Source organism: Dendrobates tinctorius, unplaced genomic scaffold (genome assembly GCF_039654945.1).
Source record: "Dendrobates tinctorius isolate UK_male_01 unplaced genomic scaffold, ASM3965494v1 ptg000143l, whole genome shotgun sequence".
Classification (NCBI taxonomy): domain Eukaryota; kingdom Metazoa; phylum Chordata; class Amphibia; order Anura; family Dendrobatidae; genus Dendrobates; species Dendrobates tinctorius.
This window is the reverse complement of record NW_027361810.1, coordinates 47,336,356-47,356,349: the sequence shown is the minus strand read 5'-3', so window position 1 is coordinate 47,356,349 and position 19,994 is coordinate 47,336,356. Positions and strand designations below refer to the sequence as shown.

The 19,994-nt window shown below is 45.9% G+C and overlaps 1 protein-coding gene across 6 annotated transcripts in view; it reads left to right on the top strand.

Moving 5' to 3' along the window:
- The window catches only part of GPR155 (G protein-coupled receptor 155), a 62,138-nt gene that overhangs the window by 27,930 nt on the left and 14,214 nt on the right, over positions 1–19,994 (top strand). For all 6 annotated transcript variants that reach the window (XR_012220350.1, XM_073545927.1, XM_073545926.1 and 3 more), the window contains 10 exons: positions 907–1,072; positions 2,265–2,420; positions 2,553–2,636; positions 3,367–3,487; positions 5,186–5,270; positions 5,886–5,976; positions 7,186–7,390; positions 9,661–9,756; positions 13,543–13,679; positions 13,802–13,897. Coding sequence is in view for 5 of the 6 variants with exons in the window: in XM_073545927.1 (XP_073402028.1) it covers positions 907–1,072; positions 2,265–2,420; positions 2,553–2,636; positions 3,367–3,487; positions 5,186–5,270; positions 5,886–5,976; positions 7,186–7,390; positions 9,661–9,756; positions 13,543–13,679; positions 13,802–13,897 (1,237 nt within the window). In the remaining variant the exon portion in view is untranslated. The remainder of the gene's footprint in view (positions 1–906; positions 1,073–2,264; positions 2,421–2,552; positions 2,637–3,366; positions 3,488–5,185; positions 5,271–5,885; positions 5,977–7,185; positions 7,391–9,660; positions 9,757–13,542; positions 13,680–13,801; positions 13,898–19,994) is intronic.

Sequence of the window (19,994 nt, the reverse complement as noted above, 5' to 3'; positions counted from 1 at the left end):
TGGGTTGAAGGTGGGGAATTTAAAAGAAAAAAAAACAAAAACAGACCCAAGACTTCCCTCTCAGACCGGCGTGTCTCCTCGTCACTGGCTGCTGGGCCCCTCCCAGGTCTCCTGACACATGTCGGCTGCTATCTTCACTTTTGCCCCTGACTCGCTGTGCATCACATTGTTGTAGATTAATCCGTGTTTTTCAAGACCCTCATCTACTAGTGTCAGAGCAAAGAAAAGCTGCAGGGAATATCTGTGAATGCAGGACTCTGCACATCCATGCATTGCATAGACTGTCCATTAATTTCGTTAGGAGCTGTGTAATGCTTCATTTTTCCTTTTGTGGCGCTGCAGAGGATTTCAACACTTGTGAAAGCGTCCCTCACCCCTCATCAAGTATGACCGAGTTTGACATGGAAGCTCCTGAAGAGGCTTCTCATACTGCTCATCTTTGTAATAAATCTTCTCAAGGCTCCATTACCGAGGTTGGAGAATCTTTTATAGAATCGTAGAGTTGGAAGGGGGCCTCCTGGGCCATCTAGTCCAACCCCCTGCTCAAAGCAGGATTTGCTAAATCATCCCAGACAGATGTCTGTCCAGCCTCTGTTTGAAGACTTCTATTGAAGGAGAACTCACCACCTCTCGTGGCAGCCTGTTCCTCCCATTGATCACTCTGTCAAAAGGTTTTCTCTAATATCTAATCTGTGTCTCCTCCTTAAGAATAGCGCTATTAAGATTAAAAGTCTTGTCCAGAGCCCATCTTGAGAATTCCGTGACTGTTTTGTGAAATGACGATCTGTGGTCTTGTGAATATTTGATATGAGGCTGCAGCCCCCCAATGTGTACAGGCGATAAAATAATTTTAAATAAAGTCTTGCACCGTCTTCTGTAATCTCCTTCTATTTCATTTTTTCCCAGGCTGGTCTTGCCACTTATCTGCAGAGAAATGGTGGAGCTGCTGGATCGGAGCGACTCTGCGGTCAACCACACCAGTTTATCAAACTATGCATTTCTGTATGGAGTCTTCCCCGTGGCCCCAGGAGTTGCTATATTTGCACACCAGTTCAACATGGAGGTTGAGATTGTACGTGTTAGGACTTCACTTTCCATGAGACAGACTTGTGATATCCTTATACCTGATGTCAATTGGAGATTTAAATAAGACGCAAGGGCCATGGTGCAAAAGTTCAGCTCCTAACAAAATATTTAAGACAAGTAAGGACCCATATATGGGCCATATGCTGCATTTAGCCAATAATGGCACAGTATCGTGCATAGTGACTGTGTATTGTATGATATATTATCCAGTCTCCTGTACAATATTACCACCATTGGCCAGTGATCTTGAAAGGCGCTCTCAGATCATATTAGTGATTGCAGTATAATTAACCCATAATTCACAGTTAGTCCTTACATATTCCTATATTTGCCATCCTGCCCAGACCGTTATAAAGACTTCTCCCAGTCATCTTCACGTTCTTGGGTGCGAACCAAGTGTCTTAAGCATGCTCAAAAAATATTTTCGAGTCCCCGCGGCTTTATGTCTCCCAGCTTTTTGACAACTGCAACACATGCAGGAATTGCCTAACAAACAGGCAATCTCTGCATGTGTTGCAGCTGTCGAACAGCCGGGAGACATGCAGCCGCGGGGACTCGAAAATATTTTTTGAGCATGCTTAAGACACTTGGTTCGCACCCAAGCATGCGCGGATAACACCTTATTTAAGTACTTTCACTCATCACTAATTCTAATGTCTAAGGCTATGTGCACACGGTGCGGATTCTGCTGCAGATATGCAGCGGATTTGGCCCTGCGTATACGCAGCAGAACTGCATGTGATGTTCAGTACCATTGTAGCCATAAGTAAAACAAAATCCGCAGTGCACATGCTGCATTTTTTTCCGCACAGATTTGGTGCAGAAGGAAAAAAGCAGCATGTCCCCCCTTTTGTGTAGTTTTCCCGCAGTTTTCCACCTGCTCCATTCTAGAAATCCGCAGGTGGAAAACCGCACAAAACATGTAGTAAAACCGCACAAAAAATGCACTAAATCTGCAGGAAAAATGCAGGTCATTTGACCTGCGGATTTAGTAAATTCTGCATGGAAAATTCCAAAGCAGAATACACACCTTGTGCACATAGCCTTACATAACATTTTTATTTTAGAAACAAAGCAAGGAACAATTGAGCGCCCCGTCCTGGTAATGTCAGGTTGCTTTGCTACCCAGTGTTAGCTTATGTGTGAATGCGACTAGGTTAAAGCTCTTTTGCTTCCAGATCACATCCGGAATGGTGATCAGCACCTTTGTGTCTGCTCCCATCATGTACGTCTCAGCCTGGCTGCTGACCATTCCTACAATGGACCCTAAGCCCCTCGTTTCGGCTCTGCAGAACGTCAGCTTTGATATCAGCATTGTGAGCCTGGTCTCCTTGGTGAGTATACACAATGTGTGAAGGGTAACCACGTATCTGTTATTAATATTTAATGCTTATCGGAATTTTAACTTGGTAATAGATTTGTAAAATAATATTCATGATATCTGGTTATTATATTTATATTTCCAGATCTGGTCTCTGGCTGTCGTACTTCTGAGCAAGAAGTATAAGCGACTTCCGCACCTGCTCACTGCCAATCTGTTTCTTGCTCAGGTAAGTGCCTATCATGTATTGTTCCAAGTCATTGTATTATGGGGTTCTCTGCTAAAGCCAAGAGCAACCACCATTGCGGTGATACTGGCAGTGTTAGTACATCCTTTGTGGTTCCCATCCAGGTTTAGTATGGGCAAGGGGTGGAAGAAGATTCAAGCTAACTTCGATATTTTAGGGGGAAGTTGGTTGTTTTATTACCCATCAAGTCACGTCTGATGTGGGCAATGCCCTATATAAACAATTTTTAAAGGGGTTGTACCAGGTTAGAAAGTTTTCACCTACCCATAATATAGGGGATAACTTCCCGATGGCTTTGACTCTCACCGATTCCAAGAACATGGCTCTTAAAAGTGTGAATGGTGGAGGTCCCAGTGATTGGACCCCTAGCGATTGGGAAGTTATCCTTTAACCTATGGATAGGAAATAACTTCCAAACTTGGTACAACTCCCTTTCATTAAAATATCTGATAAATAGTAATGTTTTCCTATAGAATGTACAAATGGTTTTCCCCCGGCTTTGGATCTCCTGATTTTACCAGAAACAAATGAGTGCTTATTACAGTCCTTCCTTTTTTTTTTTTTTTTTTGTGGAAGGGAAAGGATCAGTGTATATAAATTATGACTCCTTTTGTAAATCTCGCTGTCATATATGTTAGAACACTTCTCACAGACATGCTTGCCGTCTTCCATTTTCGTTGCCGCTTATCTTATATATTTTTCACTTCGCCAGCTTATTGTCTGCATTGGAATGATGTTATGGAACTTCATTATAAAAGAAAGGAACATTGTGGGGCAGATCTTGGTGTTCGTGATCCTTTACAGCGCCCTCTACAGTACTTATCTGTGGACAGGTATTTTTATTTTGACGCTACATCCTCTAATCAAACATTATATCCCTAGTTTTTTTCAGATACATACACTATAATCCCCCAAAAAGTGACACCTTTTTTATAGAGATCTGCACTAGTCATGAAAAATCTAGTGAAAATATACATATGTAAATCATGGTGGAGGTGCATTGGGGGCGTGCCATTGCCCTTGGTTTGCATCTTTCAAGTGCGTTGACACCCCCCAGTACATTTACATCCTAATTTGCAAATGACTTGTACAGTTGATTGTATTTCTGCAAAACAAAAAAGGTGTTTACTTTTATTGGCGGACAAGCACCTGTACAGCCATACCTCTACTTCCATAAGCATGCTGACAGGTTCCCTTTTAACCATGGCTTTACGTTGACTTTTGCCTAGTATTCATTCACCCATCACCACAAAAACGTCTGAATATAGAAATCTTATAGCTCATTATAAGGCTACCGCATATGTTAGGTTGATGTATTTAGCCCATAGAGCAGTATAGAAAATATATTGGTCTGTTCCAAAATGACGACACATGGATTTAGGTAAAAATTAGGGTCAGGTTTCGGAAAAAAAAAAGGGTGCCTTGGAGGGCTGAGTTCTGCTGTAACTTTTCTTGGAGGAAAGTAGGCTAAGCAGTTGGTCTGCACTGAGATGAAAGGTGTACTGGGGGATCTCAAGGAGGGAATCTTACTATAACTGCTTGTTAAGAAAAAGGGCATTGTTCCCTGTTATGTCAGCAGTCAATTAAAGGGATGTTACCAACTTATTAAATTGCATTATTTAGTTAGGCAGTATAAAAATAAGCAAGTTTGCAATTGATTTGTTTGTTTTTTTCTAGCTGCTTTCATTCTCTTGCTGTGAGAGCTTTTGCCAGTGTCTGTAATAGTTCCAGATGAGGAGTTGACTCCTAACATCCCAGCCACCTCTCTCCAGCCCTCTATACAGCAGTTGTCTGCTTTCCTATCGCCATCCCTTTCAGCTCCTGACAAGCTGCTGTTGCAAATCTTGCAGAACAACCAGCCCCGCAGCTTTCAGAGCAGTTCTCCTAATCACAACTCTGTGTCTAGAGGTGTGTTCTTGTTCAAACTCCCTGTTATTCATGTAAATACGGTGATAGCAGTATCCACTCCAGAATAAACCACTTGTGTTACAGCAGGAACTTATGCTCACCATTTATAGTCCTACTAATACTACAAGGAGGAGAGCCTGCCCTGCCAGAGACCTGGAAGTGAGGAAACTGCATAGCTCTTGGCTGCTCAGGGGACAACTTGAGGCTGTTTAACATATTGTTTGGTGGGGATCTGAAAGCTGAAACAATTTCTAGCCTCTAGAACTTAGCATTGGGAGCTGCTTTATGCATATAACTTAGTGACCCCTTCATTTTTGTTTCTTTGTACAACTAAAGAACGAGGTCTGTCTGGAATTGCACCACAGCTCAGTTCAAGTGCATTTAATTCTTACACTCCTAACCTGGTCCCTTGTAGAAGTCAGTGTTCACGCTGTTAGTGCTGCAATAGGGAAAAATAGACAAATGTTTTCTATCCTCTTTGTTAAGAATTCAGCAATGGCCTCACCAATATCCTGGCGGTATACTTTAATCATACGCCTTTGGACAGCAGTTTGCATACAAACGCTATATATTTTGTGAAATATATTTTACTCACTAATGTAGATTCGTTTTGTGCTTCCTAGGTTTGATATCTCTATGCTTGTTTTTGCTAACCAAAAGAGAGGTTGGGAATATTCCAACTGTTATAATCGCCTTAGCTGGGTGGAGGTAAGTTCTTCCTGGACTTTTCTTTTTTTGGGGGGGGGACATGAACATCGCTTATCTGTGGTTTTTATTTGAACGAGACCTGCCATGCCCCCAAATGCTATTGATTTGTAGATTAGGTGTCAATCTGCTGCTTAAGATCATTCAAAAGCAGTATGGCCGCTCTACAGGAAACCTGGCTACCGGGAGGAAAGTAATTTTATTCCTCACAGCGGCCTTCGACTTTCAGTCACAGAGGCGCGGCCTCCAGCTTTCATTCACAGGCGCAACCTCCGGCTTTCAGTCACAGAGGCGCGGCCTCCGGGTCATCAGCTGCCGCTCAGTATATAGTGAGTAGCGGCTGTAACTACGCCCCTACACTGACTGTGGGTCAGTGCCTGGGCGCAGTTACTGCCGCCATTCACTGTATTCTGAGCAGTGGCTGAATCTGTGACAGTCGCTCATCTCTGACTGAAAGCTGGAGATGGCCAGAAGGAATAAAGGCTTCAGAAAGCTATTAACCTGCAGATTTACCCCATATCTGCAGGTTATTAGCATTTGAGAACATGACAGGTTTTTAATTCTGTATTACTTTTGGCTACACAGTGTTTTTCTTCACTATTGTTTTTATCCTTCTAGCATACCTGTGCTTGTAGTGTGTATTCTTGTGAGTGTTGGAGAACGTGATGTGGACACCATTGACCATGCTTTCTTTTATGGAAAGGCTCAGGTTAGTCTGAGAAATAAACATAGAAAATCGCAAGAAATTTTGTCAGTGTACAGTCTAATTCGATTATGCATATTTTTAACTTCTTAACAACTCATGATAGATATAACTGCTATTCGCCACAGCAGCCTGGTGCATAACAGTGACCCCAGGTCTAAGATCATCATCATTATTAGATGGTCCGCAAAAAAAAAAAAAAAAAAAGACCGAGGTATATCAGTTTGTTTCCATTTGCTGACCAAACTTACTCATTCATGCGAATGGGTCCATAAAAACACTGACAACAGACAGGTGCCACCCAGATTGCATCTTTCTGCTTGTCAGTGTTTTCATGAGACAACAGCGTGAGAATGTGCTCCTGCAGTGTCTAGCACCAACGTGAGTAAGGTCACCAGAGTTCATAGCCGATGAATTGATGCGCCATTTCTGAGGCGGCTGGGGGCTGCTGTTCTTGGTCTGGGAGGGGGCCAATATCCATAGCCCTTTTCTAGGCTATTAATATCCGCCTACAACTGTCTGCATAGCCTTTGTTGGTTATTAATAATAGGGGGCACCACATTTTTTTTTTTTTTGTGGTGGTGGGGGTTCCTTTGATAATAACCAGTAAAGGCCATGTAGACAGCTGTGAGCAGATATTAATAAAGCTCATATTTATTACCCCCTTCCCAGACTATTGAGACAACCTTTCAGCTGTCTGCTTTCCTTCAGCTGGTTAATAAAAAAATTAGGGTGAACCCACGCCAGGTTTTTTTTTTAAAATAAATACAAGTGCCGAAAACTACACACGTAAAGCACGCATCTGTCTATCTATCTCTGTAAAGTATATAACATTGTTTTATTACCATAGTAAAAAAATCTATTTATTTATGTGACCGAGAATTACTGTATGTAAAAGCTGATGTTAGAAACGCATTGATTACGCATGTCAGATGGATGCTACTCGCTAAAAATCGCATTGTACTCGCATGACACTGGTCCTACTTTTCAGGAACAACATTTGATTTTATGTACGCTGATGAGTGTGAGTCCTTAATGTTATGTTCACACATTGCCGTCATGTTATGTTTTTGCAACTATCTGCAAAAAATCCTGGCAACTTGTCACAGTTTTGCAAAAAATACAGAGAAAAAAAAACCATGTGAATACACCAAACATTCAAAAGAAATGTGACATTATGCAAATGAGTCTGTATCCTTTTATGTATTAATGTAGATTATCAGCACGGCGGTGGTCCTGTGTGTCACCATTATGCTATCTGGCATTTCTCTTTTGTGCATGAGTCGCAGTGGACAAGATGGCAACTACCAGGTACTGAATCATTCGTCCCTGAGCAGTAGTAACAGGACCGCAGATGCCTCTACTGAGTCCAAACCTGAAAGTCCCATTCTACCTGGTACACCATCAGACTCTAGAACAGGTAAATGTAAGATTCACTTTGTTTTAAATATATTTGCTGGTGTGAGTTATTAAAAAAAACAAAACCTAAATTGGGCAGGTTTCCACGTAGCGAAACTTGCTTCTAGAAAATTGACCGCATTCTACAGTGCTAGCGAGAGTTAGTCAGATCGATTCCGTGTTCTGGTCCATCGGCCAGGTCCATAGTCTCTGGCTGGTGGACAGGAGGCTTGTGAACCTCTTACTTTCCGGGTTTCCTGGTGTGGTTTTGATTTAATCATGGCTGGCGTGACATTATTTGTGCCTGAAGGATGACATCATGCCACCAGTGTCTAATCAAAAGCTGCGTCGGGGAACCCAAAAGATAAAAAATTAGCAAACTTCCCAGAGGCCAGAGACTACTGACCTGGCTGATACACTGGAGTCCTGAATATCAATCCACTCAACTCTTGTGCCAGCACATTGCATGAAATTTTAAGAAAACTATTGTAAATTTTAAGAAATCTCTGCAGCATGTCTAATTATGCTGTGGATGTCAGGGCGAATGTCCCCCTTTACGGGAGGGTCACAGTAAGTAAATTCTGTGGTCACATATCCCAGAGGAGACCAGCTAAAAGTGTATAACCTGGGATCCTGGCTGATGCATTGGAAGAATAACAGAGCGAGTGATGCTGTACGGCACCAATCCTGAGTGATGGTTCAATCCAGCAGTCCTCACCTGGAACAAATGCCAGTCTGTAGCTTACATTAGTGGTGCTTCAACGAGAAGTCACATGAGCATACTTGTAAACTTGAACAAAGAAAGGTGGCACTCACCGAAAAATTCAGAAATCCTGATCCTTTATTCAGACAAGGACATCAGAAGGAGCGAAGGGCAGGGGGTGTGTGTGAGAGAGGTGAGAATGACTATGGCCGTTTCGCGCTGCAACTTGCGCTTCTACGGGTCCGTAAAGGCGCAAGTTGCAGCACGAAACGGCCATCTGAATAAAGGATTGATTTCTGAAGCTTTTGGTAAGTGCCACCTTTCTTTGATGCATTAGAAGGCTGTGTCCAATCTGAGTTTTTTTTTTTTTTTTTTTCCCTTGCTTTCAAAAACCTCGAGTCTTTAAAATTGACGCATCTTCAGGAGATGCTTATTTTTGGGGGAATTTTTGGAAGAGTATTTCTGAATCTTTCTTTGCAGCCTTTTCGATTGGTCAGTGCCTGGTTTGGAGAGGTTTATTTCAGAATCCTTTTCAAAGAAATCACATGTCCTGGTTTTTTTCACCAGACATTTTTTTAAGGCTCTCACAGAAAAAGTGGATTTTCCATAGAATTTATTCTGGAAAGTTTTCCAAGAGGTTTTGAGGAGGATCGTAAGTTCCAAAAAAAGCAAAAAACATTAAAAACCTGAGTGAACAAAGCCTAACAAACACTCAAGCCAGATGGAAATATTTCCGCTGATGTCTTTAGTTGATAGGATTGCTTAAACTGAATAGACTGAAGCAGATCTTCACCTATGAGAAGTATTTTAGGATTTCGATTAATTTTTAGCTTTTACATATAAGCAACCAATACCCGTGCACTGCCAGAAAGCAGAGATATTAAAAATGTAGGAGGATTAAAATGGTTTGTATTATACTAATGGGGTAATTACTATCTGGCAACTAATAATTATTGATCTCTTGATAAAGTATAATTGAGCCGACCCATGTGGCTAATAAGGGGAGTCCTGAGCAGCACACCACACCTGAGGCTATAGGTCACTATACCTATATACGGCAAGATGCGGCATACCTCCCATGTTAAAGGCGGTCGTAGCACCGGTGCAAAATACCGATTACCAGGCCACTGAAACTCCTATCATCCACGTGAGTGGTTGTTTCATCAATATCTTGCAACTTTATCCTGCAGTGGATTAGTATGGTGACCAGGAATTGATAAGTATGGCTGCTTTTTTCTGAGATGCTTTTTGTATCGATGTCCTTTTCAGTGAATTGCTTTGTATATGGACAGTATTACCATTAGTGCACGTTTTCACGCACCAGGTCAGGGGGCAGCAACCTGCGCCACTCCAGCTGTTTCAATGCTAAAACTCCACAACATTTCCCGACAACTTACAAGAGCTGGAGTGCCGCCATCTAGGTTTTTATAAAGATGCATAATTATTGTAATCTTCAAGTTGCTAACCTTTCCAAGAAGGCATACACATAACATTTGTTGTCCTGGAAAATTATAACTTGGGGATCAGATGGGGTCTCTTGTACATTGGCCACAGTGCAGGAATAACATTGTGGTGTCTCTGACCTGCAGAGATCTGCGCTTGTGGACAGGAAAACGGAGACGTGTGTCAGCCTGTGCAATCCCCAGATCCGCTGAGTATAAATCGGGCTCCCAGCATTGAGGACGGTACAGTATCAGATTCTTACCATTATACCCTCAGCTCTATGGAAAGCGGCTCGTGCTTTGCTGACGTTTGTGGAGATTTCTGATTAACAGTGTTTAGTTTGACTTTCTGTCTTTATGTATTTTTTTCTCCTGTATCAGACCAATGATATAAAACACTGTGTGTGTCTTTACTGTATGTATAGTGTAGAATGAGCCTGATGTAGGACATCCGGTACTTATAAGTAAATAAAGAAAAGCAATAGTGCATATTAATAACATAGGGGACTTGGTAAATACTTTTTTTGATTAAAAAGAAAAAAAAAAGTGTAAAAGCCATCCCACCAACGTCTAGGTTTACCCTGTCAGGACAATCCTAACTTCTATTATTGAAACCTTACCACGTGTCATAGTGACATCAATGTGAATAAGGGCCGAGCAGGAACAAGTCTTCACCTTTACCTGCACTAAATGCAGAAACCTGAAACTTAAAGCACCACTCCAGCGTTTCGGTTTTTATTTCAGCACTGGAATGGCGCTTAAAATGTAAGACCCTGTTCTTATAATCGCCTTTTGGCGGCTTCATCTCTTACCGACATCGGCAAGCGCCATTTTGCGTCCGTAACTTCTGACTGGCTGGAAGGCCGAACTTGCATCACAAGAGCTCAATGCAAGTGTACGAGATCCAGACCGAGGCTCTTAGAGATGCATTGGAAAGTGACCTCCAGGTCGACACCGGAAAAGGATGATGATGGTGGTGGCAAGGGAGTATGAGACGGAGGAATTATGGTGCAATAAATAAAACACATTGGAGTGGTGCTTTAACAGATTGTGTACCCGATTGTTGTATACCTTCACGTTGGTGGGATGGCTTTTATTTTTTTTAAATTAAAAACAGTGTTTACTAAGTACTAGTGATCGAGCGTGCTCTGATGAGGTGTTATCCGAGCATGCTCGAGTGCTAATAGTGTCTTCTACGTGCTCGAATACTTTGTTTGAGTTGCTGCGGCTGCATGTCCCTTGGCTGTTCGACAGCTGCAACACATGCAGGGATTGCCTGCTAGGTCCCCTAAATTATTTACTAGCTGAAGAGCCCGGCCTTGCCTGGGCATAGTAACCAAATGTGGTTAGTTATAACAAATTATAATGATTATATTGCACATAAAACCATGCTTCTAATCCTATCCTGTGTGATACTGACTGCGGAGCCGTGTATCTAATCCTATTCTGTGTGATACTGTCTGCTGAGCCGTGTATCTAATACTGTTCTGTGTGATACTGTGTGCTGAGTTGCGTATCTAATCCTATCCTGTGTGATACTGACTGCTGAGCCGTGTATCTAATCCTCTCCTGTGTGATACTGACTGCTGAGCTGTGTATCTAATACTATCCTGTGTGATACTGACTGCTGAGCCGTGTATCTAATACTATTCTGTGTGATACTGGGCTCCCCCTGCAGTCTGTGTCAGAGGGTGGTCTGTGTTGGCACGGTAATAAATTGTGTTATTTCCAGCTTTACAGAAGGATGATAACACCATAGAAATGATAAGAATAATAGGCCTCAGTTACCACAACTGTCTACAAAGAAAACTGTTGCTGATAGCAACCAATCACAGCTCATTTTTCATCTTTTAAACAGCTCTGGGACAGCGTGGCGAGTTTTGAGTGGCGACTTTTGTGTTTTGACTTTTATGTGGCAAGGTTGGTGTATGTGTGGTGAAATGTGTGCTGAGGGTGGTATATGTGCTGAAGCATGTGGTAGTGTGTGGGGCATTTTGTGTGTGTGTGTTCTTATCCCCGTGTGTGAGGTGAGTATCCCATGTCAGGGCCCCACCTTAGCAACTGTACGGTATCTACTGTTTGGCGCCATCGCTCTCATTCTTTAAGTCCCCCTTGTTCACATCTGGCAGCTGTCAATTTGCCTCCAACACTTTTCCTTTCACTTTTTCCCCATTATGTAGATAGGGGCAACATTGTTTGGTGAATTGGAACACGCAGGGTTAAAATTTTGCCTCACAATATAGCCTATGACACTCTCGGGGTCCAGACGTGTGACTGTGCCAAATTTTGTGGCTGTAGCTGCGACGGTGCGGATGCCAATCCCGGACATGCATACATATATACACACCCACATTGAGCTTTATATATTAGATGTGCACTATTGCTTTAACTTATTTGGTTTGTGTCTTGGGTCTTGTCTGTTTAATGACCAGTGTGAATATGTTCCTATTTTGCATGCATACCGACTTATACGCCAGTACATTTAGTTTCTACATTTAGTGCAGGTAAGGGTGCGGCCCCCTTTCTTTGAGCTGGACATTACATTTATATAGCTTCCCATTTGCTAAGTATCCATTTGGGGTCTCGCTCCTGCTCGGGCTTGTGTCCACTTCTGACCCATTGAACAGAAGCATTATGTTTTAATCAAGCTTTAAAGTGCTTTCATAAGTTGAACATTGACCGACAGGCCTCTCTGAGTCCTCCCTTCTATACTATGTAGCGAGTGGGTGCAGCAGGGAGGAGAGCGTGCTGTGTGTGCAGCAGGGAGGAAAGCGTGCTGTGTGCATGTACCTCTGCAGAGCTACCAAGACATGCAAAATATGGGGCGTGAAATGGTGCACTGAGCGGCTAATGTAGCATATTGGTTTATAGAGGATTTTCTGCAGAATAGAGGGACAGCTTCCAGATTACCACCCATTGACTTCAAATGTGGGGGAATGGTTGCGAGACACAGCCGGACTTCCCACAGAGAAGGCACAGATAGTTTATTACTTATTCTGCCTTCCTGATCGCTGTATACACAGCATTGAACAAGCGCTGTGTTATACAGTGATGGCAAACGCTGACACCGCTTCCTCTTCCAGACCCATTGGTCATGTGATTGCTGAGTGTAGGGAGGGAGAAGGAGCTGCTGGGTCCTGTCAGACGGCAGAGTTTAACCCTGTAACTCAGGGTAATAGACAAGCCACAGTTACAGGAGAGATGAGATTTAAAAAAAAAGTAATTGTTTAAATCTCTCCTAAAGGTCTTTTATGCTCTTTATGGGGGGCATCATATGTGAAAGAAATGAAAAATAGGTACATAAATAAAAAGTGGGGGTGGGGGCAGCCACCTCTAATCCACAGCGTGATTCCTAGCTCCACCCCTTCAAAAAAAAAATGGTATATAAAAAACGAATTTTAAAATGTACTTTTGTGGTCATATGAAAAAATGTAAAATTAATTTGAATATCCGAACAAGAATACATTTTTATAGCTCTTTTAAACCTCGGGAAAAAAATGAAAATGTGCCTGGTCAGGGAAAGGTGGTGTAAATTACCTGGTCCTGAACTGGTTAATGAACTAAAGGTATGATTTTTATATGGGCTTAGTCCTATGTATGGCTGTTATTGGTGTAAAGCAGTAGTTCCCAAACTCCAGTCCTCGCAGACCCCAACATGTCGTGTTTTCAGGATTTCCTTAGTATTTCACAGGTGATGGAAGTATCATCAAGGCATCAGGAATTCCCTCACGTGTAACACTATGGAAATCCTGAAAACATGACCTATTGGGGGCCGTGAGGACTGGAGTTTGGGAACCACTGGTGTAAAGCATGTTTTGGGGATGCTAGTCTCCGATAAGGAGTGTGCGTCCTACGGAGGTCTGTGCCTTCCAAGCTCCAGTGCAGGCAAGTCATTGGGTCGAGAGATTTGCTGCAGCCTGTTTGCCTGATGACTCCTGGTCTGGATTAGGACGGCTACTAGACTGATACCTCAGTACCTGCAGGGGGCGCAGTCTGACGTCTCATGTATTTGTATTTTTCCCTATAAAGCACTTGAATGTCTCAGTCACTGCAACTCCCTGAGATGTCCCCTGTCCCAGGAGGAGCAGCACCAGCTGCACAGCGGAGACCGACAGATAGCAAGGCACGTGCTGCTCTGCCTGCTTCTCATGGTGGGACTCTTTGCAGTAAGTGGATGTTAATAGAAAGTACAACGTGCTTCTGGAACTTACTGGAAAGTGCAGATTCACCTATATATATTGTAATTTAAAGAGGCACCGATTGTACATGTGCTTTTTACCTTATACAGAACGCGTCCAGTTGCTTCTGGTGGCTTTTCAATCCGGAACCTGGGAGACTTTATGTGGAACTTCAGTTTTTCTGCGCTGTGTTCAACTTTGGTCAGGTAGGTACGATTGTGATTCACAGAGCATAATATACACCCGCAGCAAACTAATACATAAAATGACTCTTCCCCATCTGAGCTAGGAGATTTCTTTTTATTCAGGATTTTTTTTAACCCTTTCAGAGAATGTTTACCCTGAAAGATTAAAATAGTTATAAATATTTATAAAGAATTCTAAAAATGTAAAATATTAAAAAACATTACTCTGTCGCCTAATAGGGGGACACAGAACCGTGAGTGTTATGCTGCTGTCCACTAGGAGGCAACACTATGCATAATCTGAAAAAGATTAACTTTGGCTCCTCCTCTGCAGTATACACCCCTGGACGGCGTCAGCCTTCTCCAGTTTTTGCTTAGTGTCGCAAGGAGGCACACCTAAGATTTTTTTTTTTTTTAATCCGTTTTTTTCTTCCTTGATTTTTTTCAATTGATTACAAATGAAGAAAAGTGGGTCTCCAGCAAGACTCCCGGCATGGCTCCCTCCTCGGTCCCGTATTAAGGGGTACCCGGTTGACGTCGAGATGGCTCTTCCCCATGTCGCTCCTTCCCCAGTCCTTCGGGTACTGGTTCGAAGTCGAGAACCCCCCCTCCTTCCCCAGTTCCCTTGGGCTCTGGGTTGAGGTCGAGGATAGGATGAAGCCCCCTGACGGTGACAGCAGCACCCTCCCTAATCCCCCTATGGGGGCATTAGGTTGAGACACCGCAGGAAGGGCCTGTATCAGGGGCACCATTCGGCCACTTACAAGTCCAGGGACCCCAGCCCAGCTGCGGGCTCCTGTTGGGACTGGCGGAGGTGCAGGCAGGCATGGCACTTGTCAGAGACAGGGCTCCCTGCCCCCCTGTCTCTCCGGCAGCACCAGCTGCATAGCGCCTCAAAGGGACCCCCCACAGGGCCCAGGTTGCGCTCATGACCCCACCGCTAGCCTACCATTCAATCCGGGGGGGGTCTGGTTTGAATCTGAGCCCCCCCCCGGACAACCGCGCCGTCCTGGAGCCCTTCTGGGCATGAGGTCTCAAATTTAGGCCGCAGCTTCGGCCTAGCCGAAATCGCCGCCTTATTCCCGCCCCCCGGCCCGCCCCCCGGATGACGAAAATGACACTCCGCAGTGTCATAGAAGGGGCGGATCGAGTCAGGAAGGGCGTGCTTTTACATAGCTCAGCGTGCCATTTTCAGCATCTCTGCCCCCTTCCTCCTCCACCTCAGAATTCCGGTGGCCATCTTGCTGCACCTGAAGGCAGCACAGCGGTCTCTGGGGGGCACAGGAGTGGGATTTATCGGCGCTGGACCTAGGGGGCGCACCGGTGGGGTAAGATCACAGCTGGGTTCTCTGTACTCAGCTGTGAGTTCATATAACCTATAACGCTCCCCTATTCCTTTTCCTCTGCGTAGATACCCCTGTAGGGCCTCTGCTAATTAGCCTCTAGACACTATGTCGGGCTCAAGGAAAAGGACCAGACAAGACTGCTTTTATGCAGTCTGTACAGCCTGCAAAGCCACTCTCCCCAGCGGCAGCATGTACCCGCACTGCCAGGACTGTACCCAAAACACTGGGTCAGAACCCCAAGAAGTCCCTACCAACGCTTCTGCGACCGCTACTGCGCCGGAATGGGCGACTCAGATGTCGCAGTCTATGACACAGTCTATAGATAACCTGACCTCCACACTACTGCAGGCTCTGCAGGGTCATGTCTCAGCTATGAACGTTACCCAGCAAAGATCTCAAGGACAGACTGCTTCCGACAGTTTGAGTCGTAAGCGGACCCACAGGTTGCGTTCATCTGCGTCACATAGCACTAGGTCGCCCCCCCCTCCAGGGAGAGACACAGTGGCTCCAGGTCACCGAGACCGTCCCCCTGATAGAGAAACACAGTGCGGATCTCCACAACGATCCCAGACCACAGAACACCTCCGCCCTAGTTCGCCCGCTAGGGAGCTCCTTAGCGATGCGCAAGACTCTGAGGGCATATGTGACTCTAACTCAGATAATGAAACGGAGAACACTCTGGTCCCTTGTTCCCCTAGCAATGCGGCGCTAGTTGAGGATATAATCTCTTCCATCCTTCGGGTACTGGACATTTCTGATCCAACCCCGGAAGCACCAGAACACAAGATTTACTTCGAGAGTGTTCAGAAACCATCTAAGGTCTTCCCTAGTCACCCGGAATTTCAAAAAATACTTTCTAAGCATTTCTCGCAGCCTGAGAAAAAATTTGCCAGTCGCAAATACTTGGAAGCAAAGTACCCCTTCCCACAGGACACTAAGGATTGGACAGATCCGCCTGAAGTGGACCCCCCAGTCTCTAGGCTGGCAGCACAGACACTTCTCTCACTGCCGGACAGCTCAACCCTCAAAGATGCAGCAGACATGTAGAACGCATTTCGCGTTCGATCTTCGAAGCGGCAGGTGCCTCTCTGGCTCCCGCATTTGCTTCAGTTTGGGCAGCCAAGGCCATTATGGCCTGGGCTAATCTATTGCAACAGGGCCTCCAAGTTTCAAATCCTCAGCTGGCGGACCAGGCGGTGCAAATTGCAGTAGTGGCAGATTACATGGTCCATGCAGCGTTGGATTCTGCAAGAGGGGTAGCGGGAATAGCATCAAACGCCATCACAATCCGGCGTATTCTCTGGCTGAGAGAATGGAAGGCGGATGCGGCCTCAAAAAAGTCCCTGACAAATCCCCCATACTTCAGTGGACGTCTTTTCGGTGAAAAGCTGGATACAATGATATCCAATGCTACTGAGGGTAAAAGTACTTCTCTCCCTCAACTAAAACCAAAACGCATGTTTAAAAGACGTAATCAATCTCGCTTCCGATCCTTTCGGAATTCTTCAGGCTGGTCCGTCTCGCGCCCAGCACAAAATCGTAACCGCTCCCCCTGCAGAAACAACACACAGGCGGCACAGAGGCTGGACAGGAACTGGCAGTCAAAAGCAAGCCAGGCAAAATCCAAAGGAGGAAAAGCTCAGACTTTCCCCTCATCTTGACTCATGCCCTCCGGAAGACACCACACTTGTGGGCGCACGACTGCTACTCTTTCAGCAGGTCTGGCTTCCTATTATAGAAGACAAGTGGGTCAAGGAAATAGTGTCTTCAGGATACAAGATCGAGTTTACTACCAGCCCACCGCACAGGTTCTTTCTCTCCGTTCCTCCAAAGCCTCCACTCAAAGCTCGAGCCTTCCATCAAGCGGTTTCTTCCCTCCTGCAAGCAGGAGTCATAGTACCGGTTCCAGCAGACGAGTGCTTCCGAGGGTACTACTCCAATCTGTTCGTGGTGCCGAAGAAGGGAGGCAGCGTCCGACCCATACTAGACCTCAAGCAACTCAACAAGTATGTTTGAGTTCGTCACTTTCGCATGGAATCCCTCTGGTCAATCGATGCATCCATGGAAAAAGGAGAATTTCTCGCCTCCATAGACATACAGGACGCATACCTGCATATACTGATTGCTCCCGCCCATCAGAGATTTCTCAGATTCGCAATCAACCAAGACCATTACCAGTTTGTGGCCCTCCCGTTCGGTCTCGCCACAGCTCCCAGAACATTTACAAAGGTCATGGCAGCCACCATGGACGTTCTACACTCCAGAGGCATAGTAGTCATTCCATATCTGGACGACCTTCTCGTCAAGGCCCCCACCTTCAAGGACTGCGAGGTCAACGTCTAAATCACCATCGACACTCTGAGTTGGCTGGGATGGTTAGTCAATTTACAGAAGTCCTCGACTACCCCAAGTCAGTCTCTGGCCTTCCTGGGGATGCTATTCGACACCTCCAGGGGTCTGGTGATCCTCCCCAGGGACAAGGCACTGGCCCTCCGTTTGGGAGTTCGCACTCTCCTACGCAAGTCCCCCCGATCTCTCCGGTATGCCATGAGAGTACTTGGCAGGATGGCAGCGGCAATGGAGGCGGTACCATTTGCCCAGTTTCACCTCAGACCCCTTCAACTGGCCATCCTCAAGTCCTGGGACAGGAATCCGTTCTCCCTCGACAGGGAGTTCCGGTTATTATCGAAAACCAGGAGGTCCCTGCACTGGTGGCTCAAGCCAACCTCGCTTGCACGGGGAAAATCCTTTCTCTCCGGTCAATGGAAGGTTTTGACCACCGACGCAAGCCTTACGGGTTGGGGCGCGGTGCATCTACATCACAGAGCGCAAGGCAAGTGGTCACCAATGGAAGCGACCATGCCCATCAACATCCTGGAAATTCGGGCCATCTTCCTGGCATTGAAAGCCTTTCATCACTTGCTAGCAGACTCTCATATCAGAGTACAGTCGGACAATGCCACGGCGGTGGCATACGTGAACCATCAAGGCGGGACCCGCAGCATCCAGGCGATGAACGAAGTAACACGTATCCTACACTGGGCGGAGGATGCGAGGTCGGTACTCTCTGCGGTCCACATTCCGGGTGTGGACAACTGGGAAGCCGACTATCTCAGCAGACAAGGAATGGACTCGGGGAGTGGTCTCTCCATCCCGAAGTTTTTCATCCGATCTGCCATTGCTGGGGGACCCCGGACGTGGATCTGATGGCATCCCATCTCAATGCCAAGGTTTCCAATTTCATGCCCAGGACGCATGACCCGCGGTCGCTAGGAGCAGATGCCCTGGTTCAGGACTGGACCCAATTCCAGCTTCTGTACATTTTTCCACCCCTTCTCCAGAGTCCTGAGGAAGATCAAGCAAGAGGGAGTTCCCACCATCCTGATCGCTCCAGACTGGCCCAGGCGTACATGGTACGCCGACGTCGTGCAACTCACAGCAGATGCTCCCTGGCGTCTCCCCACACGTCCCGACCTTCTGTCACAAGGCCCGTTCTTCCACCAGAACTCAGGGGCTCTCAATTTGACGGCGTGGCCATTGAGACCTGGGTTTTGACCCAAGCAGGTTTTTCGACGGACGTCGTTAAAACCATGATCAGGGCTCGAAAGCCAGCTTCAGCCAGGATTTACTATCGTACCTGGAAGGCTTTCTTCACATGGTGCGAATCTCGAGGACAGGTCCCACTTCCCTACTCTTCCAAAGATCCTCGGTTTCCTTCAGTCGGGCCTGGACGCCAGGCTATCCCTGGACTCGCTTAAGAGCCAAGTGTCAGCGCTTTCAGTGCTCTTTCAGAGGCGTATTGCTAATAAGCCGCAAGTGAGGACTTTTCTCCAAGGGGTTTCCCGTTTGGCTCCCACCTACAAACATCCATTGGAGACGTGGGACCTCAACCTGCTCTTGACAGCATTGCAGACACCTCCTTTCGAACCCCTTAAGGAGGTCTCACTCCGCCTTCTGTCACAGAAGGTGGTCTTTCTGGTGGCAATCACCTCGCTACACAGGGTGTCCGTACTTTCAGCACTTTCCTGCAGACAACCCTTTCTGGTTTTCCATCAGGACAATGTGGTTCTCCGTACAGTGCCATCCTTCTTCCGAAGGTTGTGTCCAGCTTCCACCTCAATGAGGAAATCTCACTACCATCTCTTTGCCCGGTTCCTGTTCATAGAGTGGAGAAGGCTCTGCATACGCTTGACCTGGTCAGGGCATTGCGTATTTACGTGTCTAGTACTGCTCCCTTCCAGAAGTCTGATTCACTTTTCCTTCTTCCAGAAGGCGTTCGCAAGGGTCTACCGGCTTCCAAAGCCACCCTTGCTAGGTGGATCAAGTCCACCATACAAGAGGCTTACCGACTTGTCAATTCTCCTCTTCCGGCCGGTATCATGGCACACTCTACGCGGGCGGAAGGAGCCTCTTGGGCCATTCGGCATCAAGCCTCGGCACATCAAGTGTGTAAGGCAGCCACTTGGACTAGCCTGCACACATTTGCAAAACACTACAGAGTGCATACTCAGTCCTCAGCGGATGCGAGCCTGGGTAGATGGGTCCTGCAGGCAGCAGTACCCCAAATCTAGGGGACTGTCAGCACAATATTCGTCCACTGCTTCCCACCCAGGGACTACTTTGGGACGTCCCACGGTTCTGTGTCCCCCAATTAGGCGACAGAGTAAAGGAGATTTTTGTGTACTCACCGTAAAATCTCTTTCTCTTAGCCTTTAATTGGGGGACGCAGCTCCCACCCTGTTGCCCTTACGGGCCGTTGTTAGTTGAGTTCT